The sequence below is a fragment of the Argiope bruennichi genome, chromosome 3 (genome assembly GCF_947563725.1).
Source record: "Argiope bruennichi chromosome 3, qqArgBrue1.1, whole genome shotgun sequence".
NCBI classification, from domain to species: Eukaryota; Metazoa; Arthropoda; class Arachnida; order Araneae; family Araneidae; genus Argiope; species Argiope bruennichi.
The window spans coordinates 118,175,703-118,203,414 of record NC_079153.1 but is presented as its reverse complement, the minus strand read 5'-3'; the positions used below and the strand labels follow the sequence as shown (position 1 = coordinate 118,203,414).

At 25.8% G+C, this 27,712-nt stretch overlaps 1 protein-coding gene across 1 annotated transcript; it reads left to right on the top strand.

Annotated features, from left to right (window-relative positions):
* Positions 1–265: 265 nt before the first annotated feature.
* Positions 266–27,712, top strand: LOC129963405 (ATP-dependent DNA helicase Q4-like). The gene is made up of 22 exons (XM_056077757.1): positions 266–482; positions 563–596; positions 688–737; positions 1,818–1,940; positions 4,000–4,889; positions 6,560–6,789; positions 6,881–6,994; positions 7,782–7,934; positions 9,440–9,532; positions 12,371–12,507; positions 13,920–14,186; positions 15,637–15,819; positions 17,575–17,743; positions 19,169–19,258; positions 20,273–20,448; positions 20,614–20,742; positions 20,907–21,009; positions 22,007–22,137; positions 23,761–23,917; positions 25,917–26,097; positions 26,980–27,133; positions 27,488–27,712. The coding sequence occupies exons 1-22, from the start codon at positions 384–386 to the stop codon at positions 27,710–27,712; spliced, it is 3,888 nt and encodes a 1,295-aa protein (XP_055933732.1). The 5' UTR covers positions 266–383.

The window sequence follows — 27,712 nt, the reverse complement described above, 5'->3', positions numbered from 1 at the left end:
CATGTAAACAAACAAAGTACGGATGAATTAGAAATCGAAACCATCAGATATTTAACGGGTACCATATATTGTAAAAATTAATTTAGTACTGAAAAAGTAAAATATTAATGATAAAAAATCATCGATCTTAATTTTTTTTTTAAATAATTCCCAAAAAACTGTTAAAAAGCATTTATTATCAAGAAGACATTAATAAAAGAGAAAGTTATTCACATAAAGTGCTAACTGTAACCTACAGTTGAAAAGTTTAATTGCCGCGAAATACGACATGTGCATTATGTTTACATCAGAATCTGTCAAGCAAAGATTAATGTAAACAAAATTCGTTTTGGTTGTATAAGTTTCATTTAATCTTAAAATGTAATTAAAGTTATTTTTAAATAATGTTGGTCTTCGATATAAACGAATTAAAACTTTTAAAATTACAAATCAAAACATGGGAATGTGAATTTTTCCGAACCAATTCAAAGAAGCCTTCTAAAGTAAGTAAACATGTACTGAAATTTCTAAGATATGTGTATTATTTTAAATAATTTTCCTGACATTTATTTATTCTTTTTAGGAAGATATTCACCAGGCTCCACCCGATATCAAAGGTAAATTTTACTAATTGATTATTTTACAACGAATCGAATATCTTATTTTGATCATAATAAAAATTAAATTCTTTTATTAACTTTTTTTCAGATGCCTATAGAAATTACTGGAAACTAAAGAACAAGATAGAAAATGAGAGGGTACTATTTTGTTAATATAGTGTTATACAGTAATAATGCAATTTAAGTTGTGCTCTGTTATTTACAAATTGTGGTTCATATTATTCTGAATGGGTTTATTTGTTATGTTTAAACATGCAAAGAAAAAAAGTAAAATTTAAGTATCATTGGATTTTTAATTTCTTAATTAATTTGTTACATGTGTTAATTGACCAATAACCAAGTGTTAATATTATTTCTATTTGTTTCCAAAAATGAAGTATACATATATATTTAAAAAAAGCATAGTCCAATCTAAAAAATTTTCACTTTCATATATTTTTTAAAATCATTGATGACAAAAATAAACAATAAATTAATTAATTAAATATTTTCCAATTTATTTAAATGTAATTATATGCATTAAATACATATCAATAATAGGATTTAAAATAATGCAAGAGAACTAGGCCCACCATCTTTAATGCTTTTATTTTTATGTTTAATTATTTATACTTAATTTTACTGTTTTTCATTTTTTTACTTAATTTATTTGAAATTACACCTAAACACATGAGCTAATAATTAACCTACTACAAAATGTTGTAATTTTTTGAGTTTTGGGGAATGAGTATTAGCTGCTGTGCCCCAAACTAAAGATGAATAATGTATTACTAGACAAAACATAGTCATCTATTGTATGAACTTATTGTTGAATACGGTTTTATGTTTGTTAAAATGAATCTAGTAAAATACAGGTTAGTCAAAAAGTGTTTAAATGGTGCATTAATTATGTAGAACACTTTTTTAAATCTAATTTCTAACGGCTTTTTTTTGTTTTTTTTTTGCATATGCGAATTGTTTTAGGGCATGTAAACATTTGTTTTATACATCTTAACATATATTGTCATTGAATATTTATTTTAGATAATTATTGAGATTATATGTTCTGTTAAAATATTTGAAAATATAATTTTTTTTAATAAAAGCATTGATTTCAAAGTCTTAAAAAAATTTAATTTATAAACTAGAAAAATTATTATAAATTAGAGAAATGTATATGTAATTTATTTATAATTTCTATGCATTTGCACAGTAATTTGAATAAATATATTTTTCCAGGAAGATGTTTGGAGTGAAAGTTTTAACAAATCTAACCAAAGGGCAAAAAATTCCAGTGGAAGTTGTAGCATTGAAATGATTTGTGATAAAATAAAACAGAAGTCAAATATTGATATGACTAAAGTAAGTTTTTATTTTTATAATTATTGTTTCTTCCATCAATTTGATTATGCATTATGTAAATGAAAACATTTATATAGATCAGTTTTCTCATTTTAATATAATTTTCCATCATTTCTATCATAATTAAATGTAATTTCTTTTTAGAGTTTTTTTCTATTTATACTTCTTGATCTTCATTAGCATTTTATATGCATTTTATTTACATGGATATTTTCATGCATAAACCCTATGTATTCTTTTTACATTTACTAATTGTAGAAATCTCAGAATTTTGATAGTATTGATATTATAAGATGAATTTGCAATTTCAAAATATGAAAATTATTGAATAATTTAAGTATTATTTATGCAGTTTGAAAATATATTTTTAAAATGGCAACAAAAAAAACTTTATATATATATTTCTGCTAATAAAGGAGAGAGAGTGTGTGTGTGTGTGTGTGTGTGAGAGAGAGAGAGTTTTTTTTAATACTCTATAGGCCAAACTATTTCTTATAATTCAACCATATTTGGCTCATATAGAATTTAGAAGCTAGGTATGCTTATTATCAATTATGCTAGGTATTATCAATGCTCAAACAATTATGCTAGGTAGAAGGAAGCTTCAGGAATTTTTTTGAGATTTTGGCAAACTTTTACCACAATAACTTCTGAATATATTATTGCACAGAATTGTTTTGTATACGATTTTAAAATTCAAAATAATTATGTTTTTAATAATAGCAAATTAATACCCATGTAGTTTTTTTTTCTGAATTTTGGCAATTTTACAAAAGTATTTTCAAAATCTGAAACAAAAAAATATAATTTTCAGTAATAGATTCCATTATTACAATGAAATTCAATCCATTTACTTTGTTTCATCAAATATTTAGTTACTTGGGGTTTTTTTTCCCCATTGTTTGAGGTTAAAAAACAAAGAAAGAAAAATTCTGTTAATAAATTGAGTTTACATGAGGAATCTAAAAACAAAATTACATTAACAAAAACAAAATTTAATTTTAAATAGATACCCAGAACTATCCAATTATTTAACCCATTTGACACAGTGCAAAGAATTTCCAAGTCAGAAGAATGACTGTTTGTGCACAGAATTTCGAAGTCAAATGGCATAACATGTGAGCAATGATATTGAATTGCAATTATTAGTCAGGGTGGAAATTTGATTTCTCAGATTGGTCTCCAAAAAAAATGTGACATTTTGAATGGGTTAATGCTGTTATGACATTGTGAGATTCAATTCCTTTAGGATCATTCATGTACACAATAAACAGATGTTTTTAGATGCATAAAAATGTTTTAATGCATAAGTGATTTAATTGATATTCATTGTTACTGATATTCTCTGAAAACCAGTTGATTATCAGAAGCAGCTAATATTTTATTACATTCAAACATTTTGTAACAGATAGTATGAGTGTGGAATTATATAAAAATATATGTGAAAAGTAATTATTTTTCTACATAATGCTTAATTTTAAATATTCAGTAATATGAAACTATTTGTTCTACTATTTATTTAATTTTAAAAATCATAAATATTCTTTCATCGTTTTTCAGTATATATATTATATCAGAACTTAAAAATTTGAGGGCAGTTTGAGATCTTTAAATAGTATTTAATGTATTAATTTCAATATTGAAATTCATTATTGCTAAATCATTACTTAATTTAATATTTAAGAAATACATCTGGGTAGTAGGAGATGATACTTGACATGGTCAAGGGAAGTTATTAAATAGAGGAATTCTTCTTCCATATCAATTAATTTCTATTTTGACACTGATCATGTCAAAATATTTTCTGACCTCTTTATTTATTTATTTTACCTTTTAAAATTTAATCTATAATGTTATTTGTTGTTGTAGAATCAATATCAAAAAATATTATGTATTTTTTTCTTCTGTCATTTAAAAAAACTCTAAAATAAATATGTAAATAAAGAATTAATGTATAAATTATTAATGCAATTGTTTAAATAATATGATTTTAAAAAATTCATGTATAAAACAAATTCGTATATATATATATTGCATAATCTTTTAAATTTTATTCCAGGTTTTGTCATCTAAACAAGGTCTCAAAGATGTCATTACAGAATATAAAAACAAATTATTTGCTGATACTAGTACTTCAAATGAGTATTTAGAATCTTCTAATGATAACAATACAAATCATACATACCTTGATGATTCAGTACATGGAAAAAATGAATCTCCTCCTGAAATACATCATTGTGAAGAGAAATTATCAAATACTGAGCAAACTCCAATAAATGAAAATGAAGAAGACAGCAGTATAAATTCTATTGCAGATATCAAAGTTATTAAAGCTCATACAAAATTCACTAAATCTGATAATGTTTATAAAAAAGCTAGTTGTGTTAATCTATTATATTCTTCTGTTAATTCTACAAATTCATTTAAAAAACTGAGCTTCAAGCAAAATATTGATGAAAAATGGTTAGATAGATGCAATAAGAGTATTTTAAATGATTCAAATGCAAGCAAAACTCTGGATAAAAGATCCAACCAGCTGTCTGCAATTAATAATGAAAATAAATTTACAGATAATGACAATAATGAATTTGAAACTCCTGTTTCTTTAAAATTTATTTCAGAGTTGTCTGAAACAAAATTAGAAACTAAAACTCTTTTGAAAATGGCACCTACTGAATCAGTTAAAAGTATTGATGATTCAAATAAAGAGCACTTTCCTATTTGTAAAAATGCACTTTACCTCAACTCCCCTGGAAAAGAGAGTCATTCTGAAGTGCTTGACAGCAATGAAAACAAACTTCCATGTCTAAATCAATTGAACCCTATAGCATCAAATCTAGAAACTACTGAAATATATGAAGAACCAAGAAAAAGTAAAAAACGGAAACTATCTTCTGTTATACAATCAACTAGTCCTAACACATCACACAAAGCTAATCATCTTAAAAGGTAATAATGCATCTGTTTGTATCCTGTATTTATGAGTACTTCTCTTAATCATTTTGTCTTTCTGTTTAAAAAAAAATACTTACATTAATTCAGTAATTTATATTTATTTCAAGATTTTGATAATTTAAAGAATTATTAAATATTTCACTTTATAAGTCCAATTTTATGGTACTTATTAACTGCATGCCAGAAATTCATCTCTGAAAAAAAATACTAAAGATATCATGCTTATTACAACCATTAATTAAATGCCAAAGATGTCATATAAGATTACTGTCTATATTCTCCAATAGCATGAGGTCAATGCTGAAGTGCTCATCTCATTAATTAATGTTAAATTAAATAAGTCCTTTCCCATATTCTCTTTTTGTTCCTTGTATTTTAGAGTTTTTGTTAATAAATGAAATATCTCACACAATTATCCTTTAAGTTAAATAAATTAAGTTACGCAGTTGACTATTATGATTAACATGCTAAAGAAAAAAGGAAACAAATTATGTGAGAAATGATGTTTTAATAAGAAGTCCAGTATTTTTTACTGTAATTTCTTCATAAATGGCATACATTTTATTTATTTAAACCAAAAGATTTAAGCATGCAAACCAGTGTTCACACCTTTCTCAATCAAAGTCAAAATTTAAAAAAGAGTCAGATGTGAAGTTATCAAAAATTGGATTGATTTATGAACTAGATTTATAGATCTCAAAAGTGAGAAAATATTCATTTATGTAGAAAAACCAATTATTTTAATTTTAATTTTGATTAAAAAAAATGTAAGCAATTTTGTAGTTGGATATGAATAAGAATCCTTAGTATATTATGTGTGAATGTATTGCTTTTGAATTTAAAATATTTTGGATTTTATCCTAGAAAAATTATTTTATATCTTTATTTTGATTTAATTTTGTACATACCTTAATAATTATTTTCCACTATTAGCATCAGATCTGCAAACCTCAAATTTTATAAATTACATTAAAAAATGAATATTGTATAAATGTCTTTATTTGAATAGAAACATTATTTATTAACCCTTTACACTCGAGAAGGAACTCATGGTCACTCAAGATAGTGCATAATTTTGATGTTTTTTTGTTTTTATAATTTTGATTGTTAAAAACACCTACAGAATGGTAAAAAGGTGTAAATTAACTTTTCAGGGAAATTCAACTTGAAACAATTATATATATTTATCTTTCAGGACAATAAACAAGCCCTTGTGTTAGGCGAATAATTTTGCATCGAATTACTTTTCCGAGTGCATAGGGTTACTATCTTTTATAGCAATAGTCTGTTATAGCTGAACTCAATTTTTGAAGGAATGGAAGAATTTGGAGGGTTTGGAAAATATTCCTAGCATCTTATTTTGTCAGATTTTTCCATCAATTATAAGAAAAAATTTGTTTTAAGAAATTATATTTTCTTAAAATATTTTATTAAAACTCAAATAATCACTTTGTCTCATTATCTTCTATATTTCTAATTTGAGGTTGTGGCAAAATTCATCTGATGGAAATGGATTACTTTTTCCATTCTCCCACCACCCTTGCATGAAAATGAGTTGCAAATGGAAAAAGTCCTATATTATAATCTTGAGTGATATTGTGTACTGTATGTTTCAAAGAAAATTCCTTATTTTTTTATGCTTTTATTATTATTATTATTCTCAGGAAAATAGCATCTGGAACTTTAAATGAAAACTTTATAAATCTTAATATTAAGAAAAAGAAATTTTCACGTGGTCATCGACCTGTAAATGTGAAAAAATTGAAGTGGAAGAAATGGAAACAACTAAAAAAATCTGGAGATAGTGGAAACATACCGGTTATGACTGGTTGTTTCAAGTGTGGTCAACTAGGACATTGGGCTAAGCAATGTAATGTTTCTGCAACTCCAAAAGGTAGTGCTTTATTGTAATTAGTTATAGTTTTTGGCAATTTAAAATAATTTGCAGAGTTGTTATTTCTAATTAATTTTATGTATGTGCATAGAAACTGCATTTGAAGAAGAAGATGATGCTGCAGATACACCTCTACCTACTCTTGAAGAAGCTGCAAAATTAGCTCAAGAGACTACAGTTAAAAAGCTGTCAGTTCCAAATCAAAGTAAATGTTAATCTACTTATATCTATATTTGCCTTTTCTTTATATCTGTAGATGGTATGAACAAAAATAACTTATTCAAATCATTCTATCTAAATTTTTTTATGCACTGCTCATTTTTTTAAATTATTTTTTTAGTGGTAGCATGTAAATCTATTATAGAATGTGGAATAATAATATTAATAAATAACTATGTAGAATAATATTAATGGAGTTTTAAATAATATTTTATTTTAATTAGATTTTTTAAAATTCTTTTCTGCAGTGAAAACTAGATATAACTATAGAACTAAGAATATATCACCATTTATGGATTTCTGGTTAATTAATGCAAACTATGCCCAATAAGTTATCGTTTTTATGCAAAATGGGATACACTCCAGTTTATTGCTCTTAAACTACTTATGGAGCAATAATTAACTTTTTCCATAATAGTTTTCTCAATTATCAAAAATATATGCTTTTAACTGAGTTCTCAGCTGTATAATTTCATCTATTTATAGTTCAAGCTCAATATTTAAATTTCAAATTTAACCTGAAATGAAAAAAAGTGAATAAGAGTAAATTATTATTTTTAAATAAATTATACAGAATTTTTTTTAAGAAAATGCTATTCCCTGACTGGATTGCATAGTATTATGTTAATCCATTAAAATTATTTTTTTAGTTATATTTTAAATTTTTAGTGATTGATCAATTTTATTCTTGTAAATGAATTATAAAAATTTGTTTGTCTTTGCTTTTTATTTCAATTTATTTCATTCTTTTATTATTTATATTTTTTAAATAGATTTTGACTGTAAAACTTCAGATATTCTACCCGACAACTCAACTGAGAATGAAGCAAATCAAGTTAGTGCCTCTCTTTCTCTTAATGAAATAGAGCTACCTAAACATTCAATGAAGCCATTATATGAGATTACTGAAGATGGAAAACCAATATGTAAGCACAAAAGATTTTTGTTTTGGAAGTTATTTGATTTTTAAAAATGATAAGTTCACTAGTTAGACTATTTCATGGATTTTTCCTACCATATTTTTATCAAACTTTATTAATTGTCAACTCTTCATTTATCTATCTATTCATTGTATTGTCAATTATTTTGATATTTTAATAAGTTTTAGTGTATTCTGCATTTCTGTTGTAATGTAATGTAATATAAATTCACAATTATAAGTTTTTGTATTTCACATCATGTCTTACTCTTGAACATTACGTGTGAATAAAATTCTTGTTGTTTGTATAAAAAAAATAATTCTTAATCTATTGAATGGTGTCTTTTTAAAATTTATTTTGAATTTGCTTAGAGAATTTTTTTTTTTTTTTTTCTTTCATATGTTTCTATAAAAAAGTCTAAAGGTGTTTCACAATGTGTTATATCCCGTTTAAACTAACTGACATATGTTTTTCTTATCACATGCAAATGAAATTATTATTTTATGCTTAATATGAATAGAAAATATAAATTTTGCATTATAAAATGTTTAATAGTTAATCTAATAATTTTATTAGTTGCGAAAATATAGTAGATGTCAATAATGTTTAAATATTTTGTTTCTATAAGTATAATATTTGTCAAAAGGTACCTTTTGGGAATTCTGTTGTGTAGTATATTTCTTCATATTATGCTTAATATATTTGTGTCTAACACTTAAATATCTCTTGTATTTTCATCCAAAAATATGGTTAAGTAAAGTGAGTTTGGGTTTTGCACATCACCTATCTTACTTCCAAATTTCTATTACTCTCTATTTACATTTTTTATATATGTTGTGAAATAATGAATAAAAAAATAACCATTATCTATATTGCAGTTACTTCTTAAAATTTACTTCCTTTTGTTTTGGTGACTTAATATAATACTTGGTTTGTTATAATATGGAATGCTCCCAGCATCATTTATACAGTTTAGATTTAGTTCCATCTGGTGTTCCCCCTTCTGTTTTTAATGCAAAACTACAGGCTAGAGATTTAATTCATTAATGGCTGCTTTGAAGAAGGTAGAGATGCTCCGAAAAAGATGTCAAAAAAATATTCTGCTATCATATGCACATTATACTTGGTGTATACTATTCAATATACACTACCATGAATGAACATGATATGAAGTTGAGCTCTCTTAATGTATTTTAATTTTTAAACTTTCCCTAAGTGTGTGTATGCATGAACACTTATGAATATGTATATCAAAGGCTCAAAAGTATGCTTATTTTATCCTTGATTTTAAAGCATTGCGTTACTTATAATTTCTTAATTACTGTAGTGTTTTTATATTGTTAGTGAAAAACTTTCTTTGGGACTTCAACTTTCAAAGTAATAAAATTATTTTATACATTACTTTCTTCTCTGTTATCTTTGGCTATTCTGTAAAATGTATGATTTCAATTAATTGTTCTATACTAGGTTGTTAATTTAGACAAATTTTTAATGGAAAATTACTATTGCAGCAACTCCTGCTGCTGTTTATGAAGCTTTGAAAGAAATGGGATATTCAAGCTTCAGAGATGGTCAAGAATCTGCTGTCATGAGAGTTCTATGTGGTAATAAATTTTGCTCTCTTTATAATTAAACTATTACTTTCATTTATAAACTTTTTAGCCTGCAGATAGTGGCTAATTGTCCATCCAAATTGTCCTGAAAAGTAATGTGGAAAAAATACTTAATAGAAATTTTATTGGTTTAAGTTATTAAGTTGGTCATCAAAAACAGACTACTATGTTTGCTCCTGGAATAGAGAAAGGGAGTGGAAAAGTTGTAACATTACACCATTTCAATAAAAAAAAACTGAAAGGTCAAGTTTAAATATTCAGGTTAAAGATATTAAAAAGGACCATACAATAAACTATAGAATATTAAAATAACTTAATCAGATGAGGAATAAATTTTTAAAAAATAGGAAATTTCAAATATTTATTGAATTTTAATTAAACTTTTGTAATTCCAGTCAAGTACGCATTCATAGAAAGGAATGCCTGAATAAAATGCAGGCTGTGACATTATTTTTCCAAAAATTCAATACTGTCAACAAAAGCAGGGGGGAGGGAGGCAGAACAAAAGCAAATATTGGTTTTTTTTTACCTTCTATTTAATATGTGTTTGATTGGAATTACAAACATTTTGCTCAAAGAAATTTAAAATAATATCCAATTTTATTTATTTACTCTTGGCCTAATTAAACCATTTTAATGCTCATTGTGTAGAGCTTTATAATGCCTATAACTTTAGAATTTTAACCTTTTCTAACAAATCGACAATTTTTTATTTAAAAACAAAAAAATCAATGTTACTGTAAAAACATAATTGTAGTATGAGTTTCCTACCCTCTCCTCCTCTTATCCAATCCAATATCCTGAATCAAATCCAGTTTAGGTGGCTAACCCAACAACTTTACTTGTGTATTATTATTATTTTTCTGTGTAAAGGTATAATCGGACTGAATTATAATGAAAATTAAAGATACTTTGAAACAGGGATTTTAAGAGAAAAACAGCATCTTTACAAATCTTTGGAAAATGAAATCTGCAATTCCTTAGCTCACCAGTGATATCACTTACATTTATTCTGCTTTATGAGCAATAAATTTATCCATTCATGTCATGATAGAATTGTTCTTGGGAGTAATGCTATCTTTATGATAGAATTAAATTAGTGATCCATCCGATTAACAGGGCCGCGGTGGCCTGGTGGTAAGGCATCGGCTTCAAAACTGGAGTTTTTCAGTTTTGAGACCCGATTCTACCAAAGAACTGCCATGTATGCGGGTCTTGTGCACCAGAGTTTTTCAGGTTCAAGACCCGATTCTACCGAAGAACCGCCATGTATGCGGGTCTTGTGCACCAGAGTTTTTAAGGTTCGAGACCCGATTCTACCGAAGAACTGCCATGTAATTGGGTCTTGTGCACATTAAATCCGTCTGATCCAAAAGTCCTCTCGTTGGTGTGACGGTGAACTTTGGAGAGGGGGGTGCCAGTTCAGGTGTTGTCCTCGTCATCTGACCGTGGTTCAAAATTATGAGGTCTGTCCCTAAATAGCCCTAGCGTTGCTTTAAAAAAAGGGGTCGTTAATATAACTAAACTAAACTAAAACCATTAGATTAACACCATGTAAAGAGTAAAATTTCAACAGTTTATGTTATAACGTACATACTAATTTGTGGGGAATAAAACAATTCACTGCTGTAGCGTTCGTATCATCTGTAAGGGAAAAGTTTTATGAAAATTTAATTTTTTTAATTGTGAAAAATCTTTCTATAATATTGTAACATGTATTGCTTTTAGCATCAAGAAATCATACTTTTTGTTTTGCATTATTTAATAAATTTCTCAATAATGTACATTGTTAGGAATCACAACTTTATATTTTTATGTTGATCCAACTTAAAATTAACATGATGAAATCTTATGAATGTGCATTAATTTTTTTTTCAATAATTTATTTTAAAAACTTTTTTTAGTTATATACAAAAGTTTTTATTGCCCTATAAAAGTAGTAACATTTTTAAAAAACATGTATTTTTTTAAAGTGCCAGATCGTACAATCAGATGCCAAATATTAATGCTGAATCATACCAACAGATTTACAAAATTCCTATATATTTAACTAAAAGTCTTCACTATATATAAAAATTGTTTGCTCTAATATCTAATTTTTGCTCTAAAAATTGTTTTCTATCAATAATGCATCTGTTGTGTATTCTTTAAGATTCATAATTAATTAAAATTTGGATCTCATTGAAATATTTGTTGCAATAAATACAACACATGTTTTGATTTCAGATTCAAAAGAATACTTAATATTCTACTGATAACTAAATAAATAGAATATTTTTTAAAGTATGGTATCCTTAATTTATATTTAAATAATCATTGAGAAGATAGAGATAAATTTCCATCAATTTTTTTAAACTTTCTTTTTCTTTTTAAAAATTAAATATTATGAAAAAACAATTATAAAATAAGATATTGATAGAAATTCTAGTTATAATCAGTCTGTTTTTTTAATTTCATTTGATGCTACCCTGATGACTTCAGATCATCAATAAGTTTTGCTGATTTTTAAGCATCAATATTTCTTTAAAGTTTTATATAAATAACATAAATTAGAATATTAATGTTTACATACCTCTCTGATTTGCACTGTTTCTCTTAGGTTTATATAAGACAATAAGATTTAGATACTTGTTGCAATTCTCAAAATACTTATTCAGTGTAAATGTTTCTTCTATGATTAAACAATTAACCAAGTTCATTACAAATTACGAATTGGCTTGATTTTTATCCATATGAATGAAACTTTTCCTTCAACTATAAAGTTATATCTGTAACAAATAGTACTTTGTGAATCATTGAAATAATTAACGAAATGTTTTTTTAATGTAGGTTTATCTACCCTAGTAGTTTTACCTACAGGTTCTGGAAAATCTTTATGTTATCAGCTCCCAGCATATATGTACTCTAAAAGTAATAAATCTTTAGCCATTGTTGTTTCACCTTTAGTTTCTCTAATGGAAGATCAGGTGAGTCATCAACAGCAAAATATGCTGTATTATTATAATTTAGCCCCCTTTACAATGGGAGGGGGTGTATCATTTTAAGTAATAAGAATTCTATTGGCATTTATTTCAAATGCCAAATTTAAAAATTTATCATGTATATTTTTAAAAATTTAATTCATTTATAACATACTTTTTTGGAGGGGGGGCTTAAGATAATCAGGGAACTTAACTAGATTTATATTTATTATCTTTTTTAGTAAATATGATTATTTGCTTAAATATAGAAAATTAAACATGTTGCTGTTTTATACATCTGTTGCTGACTTTCCTTCCTCATTAGTTGTTTATACAGAATTTTAAGTAAGTGTTACAGAATTAGCAGAAACAACATAATAGATTAATTAAATTAAAGCGACACTAGTGGAATTGTTTTTGTTATGTTACAGATCATTTTTTTAAGTTATTAAATAGTGATTAAAATGTAACTCCTGTTGAAAAAATTTTGAGACTTATTTTGCTTAAATTTATTCATTCCTAAATTGTTATTATTCTTTATTTCTCCAAGTTCATTTGAATCTAAAATTCAGTGGTGCCTTCCTTCCATCAATGTTGAAAAAGATTTCTTTTTAACATCATTTTATAAATTTTCCATTAAGCCAAATTGTTTAAATTCAGTGTCAGTTGCTAAATCTTCTGCATTTTTGTAGTTTTAAAAGAGCAGATTTCACTTCTTTAACTTATTCATCTTCCTGTAAATGATAGAAGACTTTGTCAAACAATGTGCTGCAAATTATATTTTTTCTGAAAAAATTATTTTTTAGTAATTGATTTACTACAAAACAAATAATGATTTTTAAAATATGTAATAAGCAGGAGTTTTCTTTATATGAGTATTACACCAAAATGATTAAGAAAATATATTCTAAAATTTTGGAAGCATTAAAAAAAATAAGAGAAGAAAATGCTAATAATCCCAAATTATGAATATGGTTAGCCTGTGTAGACTTGATAAGAACTATAAATGCTCTTTTCACTTATTTATGTATCATTTCATTATATGCTTTAAACTATACAAACTTATTTCTTAAAAATATTATGAACTACAACTTTGAACAACTCACTCTTTCAGCTTTATTTCGAATTTGACTGAACATTTAATTTTTTTCATGAACTAAATTGAAATTATGGAATATGATTAACAATTGTTTTACATTATTAATGACACATGACCATCAAAAATCCTGAATGATTAAAAATTTTCTAATATTATTTGAAAGAAATTGATAAATAATTTAAAGACAGGTTATGCAACAGTTCTTCATTCCCAAAGCACAATCTGCTTCAGAAGGGCTTTTTTTAAAATGTTTAAAAATTGTTTATTCAGTTTAATTATGTTTGTATGCTTAATAATCTAAATACTTTTTTTTCTTTAGGTTACAGGTTTACCATCTTGCCTTCATGCTGTATGTCTACACAGTGGAATGACTGACATACAACGGTCCAATGCAATAAAAGATATTACGGAGGGATTAGTACAAATATTGCTTGTATCTCCTGAAGCTGTAATCAGTGATTTCAAATTTGCTGACATAATTTCAGATCCTAAAACACCGCCCATATCATTTGTTTGTATTGATGAAGTACACTGTATCTCTCAGTGGTCTCATAATTTTAGGCCATCTTATTTGCAGTTGTATAAGGTATTAGAAAATTCACTAAATTTATTCCATAAATATTTTAAATTGTTGTTACATTGTATTTATTAATTTAAAGCATGATTCTCTTAAAAATGTTTATGGATGAATATAATATATCCTACTAAGTACACTTATTCTAATAAAAAAAGCTCCTTTGTTTTTCTTTTTATTAACTTTTTCTGAAAATGATGCCTTTGATGATTTTATGATAGGTTTAAAACCATAGGTTTAAAACCAATTCCATGGAAATTGCACCACATATGAAATAATTTCATTCTGTCCTTATTCTAAAGAAATAATTTTCTGGTCACATGAACTCAGGTTTCTCTTTGGTTTTTTATACTCTAATGTATGTTTTTGTTTTCCCACACCAACTTTGACATAATTTATAATATGGTTTTTACTTACCATACTGAATTCTGTTCTAGAAGATTTCAGAATGCTTGCATATGATCTCTCTGCATTGTTTCCTTTTCAGATTCATGCAAAAAAAAATCTTAATAATGGATTTTAAAAAATCGAACTCCTTCCACAACATTGTGAAGAAGGAAAAATTTTAAAGAATTCCATGCTTGCTTTTCTATAAATTAAAAAAACATTTTACATGTATATAGACTTGGTAAATCCAAATCTGTCAAGAATCAAACACCTTCCTGCTAATGTGGAATGGAAGTTTGGAGAAGGGGCATTGGCACATATGTCATTCCTCGTCACCTGATCGCATTTCGAAATTATGAGGTCCATCTTAAACCCAAACTTGAGCTGAATCTAAAAGTGACATCTTTATAATTAAATTCTATATTTAGTTTAAAATTCTATATTATAGTTCTTTCCCTCATGATACATATTTAATTATCAGAATTGGTGTCTGTTAAATGCAATTGTGATAAAAGTTTAATCCAGTAGGAAAATATTTTATTACATCTTTTAATTTACTCTTTCAAATAGTAATATTTCAGTAGTGAACTGGAAATGGTTTATTTCTTTCTTCCTTGTTTCTTTTTATTAAATTAAAAATATATACTTAGTATAATTCTATTTTAATAATTCAATATAAAAACTGAAATAAGTTTGTAGCCTTCATCAGTAAAAACTTTTTGTGTGATTTTATTTTGAATGATATTTCCATAATTTTATATAACTTTAAAGTTTTTTTTCTTTGCAGGGTAACTTAATCATAATTTTATTTTATATTTACATTACATATACATAGTCATTACATTACATATTCATTTTCAGATTTTTTTAACTTTTTACCCTTGAAAACAAAATCCTGAAATTCAAGATCTCATATTTTAATAACACATTTCTGTTTCATAATTGCTTTCCTCAGGGTTCTTTTAAAGGAAATCTTTTAAAATGGCCCCTTTTTTAAATATTCTGATTGATTTTTATATGAAATATGCTATATAATTAGTATTGGCATTAATGTTTTTTCATGATGAACTTCTAGGTTCTGACTAAGAAAATGGGAGTTACATGTATTTTAGGTTTGACTGCTACTGCTACCCAATCAACTATTGAAGATATAACTTCAAGCTTAGGTTTAAAATGTATTGGTGAATCTGTAATTGGGCATACTAATATACCACATAATCTGCTTTTGTCTGTTTCAAAAGACAAATATAAAGATCAGGTAAGAAATGATTTAAAAAGCTAGTAATCATTTAGCATTCTAAAAATTAAAAAGGCTTGTTTTTTATTTATTATTGATAAATTTATTTATCTAAAAATAAATTTTGTACATTTGTTCATCATTCTTTTAAATAATAAAATTTTTATAATTGTTTATCATTCTTTAAAATAATTTAAACTAGATCTTTTCAAACTATGATACATGTTCCATTAATGGTATAGTATATTATTTTTGATGGAACAATTTTTTCACATAATGAATAAGAATCGACATTCCTTGTGATATTTTTATTAATCTTTATTATTTTGATATATTTATATTTCCAATTTTGTCTTCTCTCACCTTAAATTGATTTTTTGACTATGGCATAATTAACCATATGCTAATTATGTGTCTAAATTTACATTGGAACAAGCAGTAGGTAGATGATTGGATAATATGAATTTAAAATATTTTATATCTTGATTATGAATACTCAATTGGGGATGTATGGATTCTCAATTATACCATCCTTTTATGATAGTATATATATGTTTGATGATGCATTTATTTATGTAGAATTTTTTAAAAGAAAGGTTCAAAAAACTGTAATCTTAAAAACAATATTTTTCTTATGTTTTCAGAATTTTTGATGGGTTTGAAATTTTTTAAGAACTGAGTAATATTAATGTAGAGGAACAGAATGCATAATTTTGCTAAATTTTGTTGAATCTTTAATAATTTTTAAATTGCCTTCATTTTTGAATGGTTAATTATTTTTTGACATTATGAAAAATTGTTTTGGAACTATGCTTTAATAAATAATGGTTCAAGTATCTGACTTTGAACTTTTGATTAGCCATCAAATATGTAATTTGTATATATAATATTGTTCAGTTTCTTTAAAGTAAGATAAGAATGATAATGTAGCCTGATGTAGAGTCTCAGTTTTGAGATCAAAGGATAATGGACTTGAGATCCAAATTTGCCAAAGGCAACAATGTATGTGCTTCCCCCCCCCCATCTCCCTCCTTAATTTTTTTTTTTTTTTTTATATTTATATTCAGACACCCCATTACCACAGAACTAAGCCATATAAATGGATTATTATGACTGGCTGTTATGTTTATTAGCTGTCCAATTTGCATATGTATGTGGGCTTAATGTGCATTAAATTTTGCTGTCACTAGTCATCATACATCATCATTTTAGTGCAGCCTGGAAATCTTTAGTGGTGTGCTAACTTGGATGTCAATTTTATTGCTAGCCATGATACAAAATTATGAAGATTATCTCAGGTAACTTCAGAATAGAATATATAGAAAATAGAATATAATAACTAGCCATTCTATTTATGTTTTAAAATTAATTTGCAAAATTATTTAAAATTTAAAATTAAGAAAGAAATAAACAATGTTATTGGAAATGATATTCCCTATTAGAATGAATAGAGAAAATTGAGAGTAACCTAAAACTAAATAGGATAGTAAAATAATCAAAATGAATATCACAAATGTATGAAAAAAGTGTATGCATTATTAATAATACAGGTATGCAAATTATATTATTTTGCTGTTTCTTCGCTTTCAGTTCAAATATTTGTATTTCTAAAATGTAATTTTACTGCATTTATTTCAATTTATTAATATATTTATTTCAAAGTTATTGTTCACTTATTTTAATTCCTTCTGGAGCTTTATGCGTTATTTAAATATTTTACTTACATTTTTTTATTATTATTGTTTTCTAACATATTTTTGTATGAATATCACAAAGGCTTTGTTACAACTTCTGAGAGGAGATCGTTTTCGAAAGTGCTCTTCAATTATCATATACTGCATTCGTCGAAATGAAACTGAGCGATTAGCTGCCTTTATACGAACTTCTATGCAGGATGAATTGCTACCTGAAAATGAAGAAACAACAAAAAAGAAAGCTAAATCCAGTAAGTAAATTTTAAAAAATATTATTATTTGTTTCCTTGCTGCTGTTTTAAGGATATATTCCATTCCGCTTTACTTTCTTGTTCAAAGTATAAAAAAAGAAAACATTGGGATCATCAAAAAAATTTGAATTCAAAATTTTGACAAATCTCCATGTTTTAGATCTCACTGAATTCGAAAACCATATTTTTTTAGTGTATGCTTGTCTTTCTGTGAGTACAATTGTTCAAAAACTCTGTGAGCTAGACTCATGAAATTCATTTCTACAAATTTGTAGAAATTGAACTAAATCCATTCAGTAGAAGTATGAGCGTCCGACTCTACAAATACAAGTGAACATGATACCTACAAAATGTTGAGAGCTAGAAAGATAAAAGAAATTTTTAATAGATTTAGCATTTGTAATGTAGATCCAAATAAAGTTTGGAACCAAATTAGTTATGGGGTTAACCGTCTGTCGGTCTGTACATTTGTATGCAGGTAAATTCAATCATTCGAAAACGTAGCAAAATAGATAAATGAACTTTGGTTCAAAGTTTTAGTATAATTCACATGTTTTTAGTTCTAATGCACAGATTCTTATCAAATTTTGAATTAAACCTGTCAACGGATTAACCGTCTATCAGTCTCTACTTTCAGTGCTGGTAAATGCAATAACTCAAAAATACAATGATTTAAATAAATAAAATTTCATATTTAGAATAAACATGGCAAATCAATTCTTCTTTTGTTTTTTTTTTTTCATAATTTTATTTTATGTAATTGTAGTTTTGATTTTTCTAGCATTTATCATGTCACAGTGTTAGGTATTAATAAACTAATAAATAATAGGTACTAATAAACACAATTTAACAAGTCTCATTTTTTTTATTTGAATAATAACTAAAACAGTTGATAAAACGTTGTATGGCCATTAAGTATGCTAATATATCTTCATTTGACTAGTATAGTTTATTAGTACTTTACCATTAAGTAGGTAGCACCAGTGTTAGATAAGACTTGCAATTAGTAACAGATTTCTAGTAAAGCATACTCAAATCATGCCATCTTCCAAAAGCTCTCCCTCTTAGGAAGTTATATAATAAAGTAAGAAATGGCTTTTAGAGTTGTAATTTTTTTTTAAATTCAGGGTTGATTTTGACAAAAATTCACTTTGAAAAAAAGATTCAACTTTTGTGAATGAATTCTAATCTTAAGTCGAGTCCAATTTTATGTTGTAAAGGCAGCAAAAAAAAAAAAAAAAAATGCATTTTTGCAGCATAGGATCACTGCATTTGGAGCACAATTGATTGGCTGTCACTGATATTGCATACTGATATAACTTTTACTGAGATTCCTTTATTTTAATATGCTTGTGTTGAGATTTTATTTGTATTATTCAATTTTGATTATCATTTCTATGAGCTGTTTTCTTTTTCTTCACATAGAAAAAAGACGCTTTGCTTGGACAGCAGAAGCTTATCATGCTGGATTGGCTCCACCCAGAAGACGGTCGATACAAAAACAGTTCATGTCAGGTGGAAACATTTTGAACATAATTTTTCAATCTTTAGAATAAACAAATAAAGAATTTGAGGGAGAAAAAAAAGCTCCTTTTACGGCTCCTTATCCCATCCCTTCCTTTTAATGATGTATCATTAGAATGTTTCCCTCTATTGAAAAATACAGTACAAAACGCAAACTGTGATTCCCCCCCCCCAAATGTTGTAACTTAACTGTATTGTTAAATTGTTATTGATGAGCTGTTTAATGTTTAGCCGATATTGAGGGGAAATATATTCTTTACTTTAGCACATGTTTTTGAAATATAAAACTGAATGATAAAATTACAGTGTTTTAGTGCCCAAATAATTCATTATTCTTTGTAATTCATTAATATAGAAAAAATAAAGAAAATGTGACTTACACCATTGTAACTATAACCTGACTTATCTATCAAAATAATTTATGGAGTTATTACCTTAATTTTCAAGAAATTCCATTTTATTTCAAATTGAAATTTGGCATTTGATTAACTTTGTAATTACTGGTATTTTTACAAAAAAAAAAAAACTTTTAATGTGATTAAACAACATTGACAAAACTATCAATAATGTTCAATTCCTTGTCGCAATTTTAAATATTTGTTACATTATTGTGAAATTAACATTTTGTCTCATAATAGGCATTGTGATCTTATGCTTTTGAAATGATTCTATGTATCATTTAGGAAATTACCGTGAAGTATTTTGACTGTTTAAAAATTCGAACTGGTCATGTTCTCAACTTTTGTGATTTTTGTAAAATGCCACGTTTTTTATGCATTTATTGAGGCACTAACTTTTCTAATAATACATTCTAATTTTTAGACTTTTCATTCAAAGTTACAGCTTATCATTATTACATATTCCATTGTAATGTTTATAAAATAAAAGTTATATTTTATATATATATATATATATATATATATATATATGACTTGCAGAATGTACTCTTCAAACCGATAGTGATTACCAATATTTGTTAAGTAGTTTTTTTCTATTCATTTTTAGGAAAACTTCGGATTGTAGTAGCTACAGTTGCTTTTGGTATGGGTTTGGATAAGCCAGATGTACGAGCAGTTATACACTATAACATGCCCAAGAATTTTGAAAGTTATGTTCAAGAAATTGGTCGTGCTGGTAGGGATGGTTTGAAAGCTCACTGTCATCTATTTCTTGATAGTGAGGTAATATTTAATAATTTTTTTAGTTATATTGCATTTATAATTTCGTGTAATTGATTAATTTATAATTCTATAAAGTCAAATCTTTATAAAAGTCATTATTTATTTTAATTATTATTTACTATAAAAAAATAATAGTTTTAATAAAATCTCTCTTTTTTTAACCAGGGAAATGATATATGGGAACAACAAAGGCACATTTATTCAAACAGTATTGACAGGCATACTTTACGAAAGCTTCTTAAAAGAATTTTTGTGTCTTGCAAATGTCCTCCTGAGAAAAGAATTGATGATTCTGTTAGTATAAATTTGTGCATGTATATTTTTTAATCTTGTTTATCTTAAATGCATTTTGACATTTTATTATATATTACTTGTTATTAAATTGGATTTATAAGTTAAAGACTCATTTTTTAATTTAAAGATATCAGGTTACGAGTAATTTCTGGTGTTTTTTATAGGTTCAGATAAATGATGATTCAAAACATCATAATATTTGTCGTAAACATGAGGTAGCCTTTCCTATAAATGAAACTGTTCAGGAGCTTGATGTAAAACAAGAAAGTATGTACTAGTTCAATTTTTTATTTCTTTCTGATAAGTAGGGAACACAAACAAAAAAACATCTGTTTTGAATTTAATTTTCTATTTTGAATTTAATTTTATTTCAAAAAAATCATTATTGCTTTTTTTTATTATTATTATTTTTTTTGTATTTGCTATATTATATAATGTTATTTTTCTCAATTATAAAAATGTTAATTCTATAATATTTATTTTAATTACAGCCAGTCACCCTATTACTGTAGAACTAAGCTGTATAGACAAGGTTAATATGATAGTTCTACAACATGCATGGCTAAAAATTATTTCCAGATTTTTAAGCCCTGTCCATTCAAAAAATTTAATTTCATTTTATGTCTTTCTCCTCTTAAAGATTTTTGACTATTAAAGTTACTATTATTGTCTACATACAGGTCATTTGTAAAAAAATTCACAAATTTTAAAGAAAGATTAGACATAGAATTCATTTTATTTTAGTATTTATAAGCAGAAATCACTAGTGTTCTTACATACTGGTTTTTTATTTGGCACAAAATGAAATTAGCAACACTGACCATCATTATTTGAACCAAACGTGTAAAGAAAATAGGAAGAAATAGCACATCAATACTAAAAAGGCAAGCATGTCTTTAGTGTATACAGCAGTTAATGGAAATCAATAAACTTTACTATATTTGTATGATGAAATCAGAATAAACATTATTGTGATGAAGCACTCATTTTTTTAGATCTTTTGTAACATTGTGTGTTTATTATTTAAAAACTCTGTTATGGAAACCAAATTTTTGTTTATTTTATATTATTCTAATATCACTAGTATATACAATGATGTGATTTGTTTTAATATACAATCTGTGTATATTAAAACAAATGTCTGAGAGTTTTTGGAATTATTTTGATTTACCCTGCATATAATATTGATAACATTTGCATAAATTGTGTGCTTTTATGTTCATTTTTTTTAAATTTTATTCTAAAGAAATATGTGCTCTTTTAGATGTTTCAACTCTTCTTTGTTACCTGGAATTGCATCCTAAACAGTGGATTGAAATACTGTCTCCAACATATGCTGTTTGCTCTATAAGATGTTACGGAGGCTCTAAACAAATGCATTCCATTGCATTAAAGGTTAGTTATTTTAAATGAATTAATCATTATTTATTTATATTCCACTTCAAAATATACTTTTCATAGATTTTGTGTATTTTTCCTATTTTATTTAAACACTGTTGAATTATTGTAATAATACAGTATGGAATATTTCTTCAAATCGTATCCTTTTATTCTTATTAAACAAAATATTTATCAGTGTTGCTTCTCCTTTGTAATTAGTTTACAGATAATACAATAATAAAGTTAAAAGAAGTAAATTCAAAGTCTAATGAACTGTCACCTAGATTTTTCAAAACTACAGAAGTCCTGATTCAGTTCATGAAGCTAATTGTTTTGAAGGGTAGATGAAGCGTTAGGTAAATGCGCAAGGACAGAACCTGGGACCTTGTGGTTAGCAGTCCAGTAACTAACTGATTATACCAAAACGATCGTTCGGGTAGAAGAGTTGTTAACTGGCTTATATGCTATTCACCACAGTTTTATCAACATGCTTTTTTGTTTAAAATTTTTTTTTATTCTCTTTTAACTGGTGGCTTGTCTCTCTGTGTGCTTGATACTCTGATGGGCACCTTGGACATTTATTTAGTGTCCAGCACAATATTGAGCTGAGATGGATTTAGTTGGTGAGAGGGTCTGAAATCAATATTCACCGAGGTCTCATACTGTCAAAATAATCCTTCAATGCTTTTACATTTTTTCTCACGATTGTGTTTGACATGTTACACTTTTTAAATAGCCTTTTTCTTAATTGAATTTTCAAAATGTTAATTTAATTCGATTGCTCATGTTGAACTGTTGTTTGAAGAAGGCAGATTATGAGTATTGTAAAATATTTCGAAGTTTAGCTGCAAAAAAAATTATTTGCCAAAAACACTGCAAATTTAACGACTTTCCAATTAAAAAAATATATTAAATTATAATATTTGATATAACTAGAGATTGTTTCTTAATTAAATTTTCTAACCTGATATGTTGCATTTTCAAGCATATTTAGAAATATTTACAAAATTCATTACAATATTAACAGCCTTGCAATTATTGGTAATAAAACCAATATTTTACTCATTCAAAAAAGTGGAAGTTAATATTTTTATTTGCTTTAAGAGCTTCTCTTTCTTAAGAATTATTAATTACTTTTAATAAACAAATTTCAAAATTTTAATTGAAGCACAGATTTAACATATTATTAGTATGTTAATTAGAAAGATGAATCCGTCTGAATTTTATGGGAAGTTTTTTTTAATAGCCAAAATTAATATATTATTCTTAAAATATGTCATGTTAATTAGAAAATTCACTCTTTAACCTTAATAGACATATATGAATAGGTGAAATTAAAAACAAAAAAAAATATTTGAAGTTAAATAATATTTACAAAAATACATAAATTTAGTTACCTAAATAACATAAATATAGTAAAAACATTTTAATGGGAAACTATATTGCATCTAAAAAATTGCACTTTTTACAGTGCAGCTAGAAGCTCTATTTTTAACATTTAAGGAAAGGACAAAATATTTTATTGGTAATATTGATTCATCATATACAAATATGAAATATACTTATTATTCTCACAATATTTGGCAGTATATGTAAATTAAGGAGTTTTTAATTATCTAAATAATTTTTAATTTACAGAATCCTGCCATTGCAACAGCTATTGCTTTAGATGTTCAGAATGGTAAAAAATGGGATAAAAGTTCAAGTCTAACATTTCCTGTTGTAAAAATTGCATCTGCTATTGGATGGAAATCAGCTGAATTAAAGCGAAATCTGAAACAATTGGAATGGAATGGTATTTGATTTATAAGTTTATTTGAAATTTTATTAATCTTTACTTATAATAAAGGAGAAAATGCCTGTGTTTTGACACTTTACAAACCAGACTGTTTAGCCTAGCCCTACTAAATGTAATACATATCTTCTTTGGACAGTAGCAATGTATTCCATGGTGCTATTTTTTAAATTTTTATTTTGAATTAAAAATTAAGAGAAAGTTTGGCATTTCCTAGAGATAACTTTCAAAAATATCACAGCATAAAAATAATTTTTATATCATCTTAAAATTCAAAGAAAAATTTTCTTATCAATGATTTCTTAACTACATAGTTTTTCTATTTTTAAGTAACTTATTGTTGTTAATATTTTAATGTATTGTTATTAACTTATTTTAAATGATGAACTTTAACATATAATTTGAAACTCAAATCATTTTTTTGTTGCTATTAACAATTTTATTTTTAAAATTGCCACTCTTTACAATGATCTAATTCAATAAATAAAGATGCAAATAGAAAATTAGGAAAATGCATAACATCATCAGGCTTCTAATATAATATGAGCTATCTGTCTCTCAAGATGTGAAATTCAAAAATATTTTGGTGAAGACACCAGTATTCAATTGAATTTTTAGATTTCTTGGTGATCCAGCTATTGCCAAAAGCAGCTAGTAATAAATAAAATTGAGTGTATTTTTAAGAATGTAAACAATTTTTGGATGCTTTTGTTTTAAAATTACTGCCCATGATTTAATCTTATTGAGTATCAAAACTTTATACTCAATATATTATATATATATATTGATTATACTACTTATATGAAATATCCATTTATAGTAAAATCATTAATAACATGCAAGATATATGTCTTGTAATGCTTGATGCTTGAAAAGTCAGACTATTGATACTTTGAAAGATTGTGTAAATTCCAAAATGGATCTATTAATAAATCCTTTCAACAAATGACGTTGCTATAAGTAATAAATCAGATAAAATTTTTATAGCATTATTTGTTGTTAACTTTAAACGCCATTTGTTTGGTCAAGATGGAAAGATATTTGTGATTAAGTGTTATTTTGAAATGCATTCTTATAGAATAGCTATTGATATATTTGGATAGATCTCCTTAAATGTGTTTCTAAATAAACATTGGGTCTAAAGTATTTTTTCTCCTCCAAATATTTGTAAACCTAACAAAATAATAATTTTTCTGCTTTGTAAACTAATTTTGAAACACTGAAAGGATTGACAATGAAAAATGAAAGGGTGGACTATTTCTTCAGAGTCTAGACAGTAATTTTAGTTTATATAAGGTGATTTCATTTACTAAAAATTTTACTTGTAAAGCTATAATAAGGCAAAAATTATGTATAATATTTTGAACTAACTGGGAAAATTCTTGAAATGTTATTAGCTCATGTATGTTTTCAATGTTCATAGAGCTGAAAGAAGATCTATTAATATTTAAATTCTGTACTCATCATTCAATAATGATTCAGAATTCAACTAAACTTTCAATTAACATGTGAATAACTTTTAAATAAAACATTAATGGAACCATTGAAATTAAATCTTCTATTTTCATTTCAGTTCATCATACTCTTAACACTGAAGCCATTTTACCACTCAATAAACTATCATGTATAAAATTTAGGAATTCTATTCAAATACTTTATTTCAGAAAAAAGAACTGTGTCTTGAATTTGAAATGCTACTTTTTTAAAGAATTATAAAATTATACTAGAAAGAGGGGGTTGATTAATAGTCATGCATGAATAGAGAAATTTTTGCCTTTTTTTATTTATTTATTCTGTTGTTAAAGAGTTTTGGTGTTAGAATATTAGAATTGTTTCCACGTGTAAATGCATTTCAGTTTTTTTTTTCAGCGAATACTGCAAATTAGTGTTTTGATTACCATATTTCATAAAATACTTTCCTTAAAAAGATAAAAACTATTTGTCAGTATTGCATTTTTCAACAAATTCTTCCAGTAAGATATTTTATCTCATTTTATAGATATGAGAAAAAAAACTGGAGTTATTGTAGAATTTTCAGATCTCGCATTCCATATTTCTGCTCCTGGAAATCTTTCAGATGAAGAAAAAGATGAAGTTCTAGACTTTTTGCACAACAAAGTTATGACTGCTGAGGAAACAGAATTAAAAAACCTCAAATTATTATTTTCTGTTTTCCAAAAGTAAGATGGATTGCTTTTCTATTGTATATTTGTTAATTTAGTATCATTTCTTTTATAACAAAATTTGAAATATGAATTTCAAAAATCGTTATGCTGATTAATATCAATGTTCTTGTACTGGGCAATGAATACAGTGTTTCAATTGTATCATACAATTTCAGGGATATAAAAACTGCATATTTATTATTTATATCAATGCATCATACTCTTCTTCGCCTTACAGCTTTATTTCCAATGAAAATGTAACTGTAGGGTAGAAAAGATTCACACAATCCCAGTTCCATCAGAAGTTTCACTGTTATCCCATGGCTGTCAAAAAAATAATTTATAATTAAAATAAAACTAGTCTTTTTTTTAAACAAATATTATACAGAAAATAATATATATTAAAATAATATATATATATATAATAATATATATATATTAAATAATAATATTTCTATTACTTCAATATTTCATGAACCAGAGTTAAAGTAGTCCAACCTTAATGTAAATAAATTATATATTAGAAGACTGCACATAATTAGCAGTTAGCTCTCTGTTAGTCATACAGGCAAAGTAGATTGATCAATTTCCTTTTATTTAGTCTATTTTTTACAATTTTAATTTTTCTTACAGAATATGCATTTATGCTTTCATTAGGATTTCATAAATACAAAATTATCGAAACCAAACAAGTACATCATAGAACAGATTTTGTATTTGTGAGATGATACAAAGGTACCATTTAAGAATGCAAATCATTATAATTAATGAAAGGTTTTAAAAATATTTTGATGTAAGATTAATGAATTATATACAAAAAGGAACCAATTTTTTAAGGCATCTTTCAGCATAACACCTTAACATTTTTATTGGACCTTAATGATAATTCTTTTAAAGGTTTTCCATGATTCGATGCTTGGATTGTTGTGATGAAGTAAATATAGAAAATAGTGAAGGAATTAAAGCAGCTATAAACAAATACTTTGCAAGAGATGATTTACTTTTGGATGAATTCAAAAACATTATTACTTCTGCTGAATCCAGCAATGAGGTAAATTATTTTTCTTTTATATTTTCTTTCAAATATTCCTTTTTTGTATCTTTTTTATTCTAATTTACTATATTATAAATTCATTTGAAAAAATAATATAATGCATTCCAAATAATATTTATATGATGTCTTTTTATCAGCTGATTATTATATTTAATTTTAAGTCAGTTATTTTTCAGCAAAAACAGGTTAGCCAGTTATTTTATTAATCTATTTTAAGTTGGTTTCATAAATATCAACCAACTTAAGAGAGTTTTGATAAGTTTTATTTATAATAATTAATTTTAAAAATTTTGCTTTGATATCATCCTGAAATGCAGAAAACTGTTTGCAATTGTATATATTTTTATGTAGGTTGATCCATCATACATTAAATCCCTCATCAGGGATCTTATCTGCACACACCAAGATCACAGTTTTACTGGACGGGCTATTGCACGTATTTTTCATGGAATTGACAGCCCTTGTTTTCCATCCGAAATTTGGGGTAAAGTTCGGAAATTTTGGAGATGTTTATTGCATGTCAATTTTAATACTATAATGAAATTGGCAAATGAAGAATTAAGAAACTTGAAATGA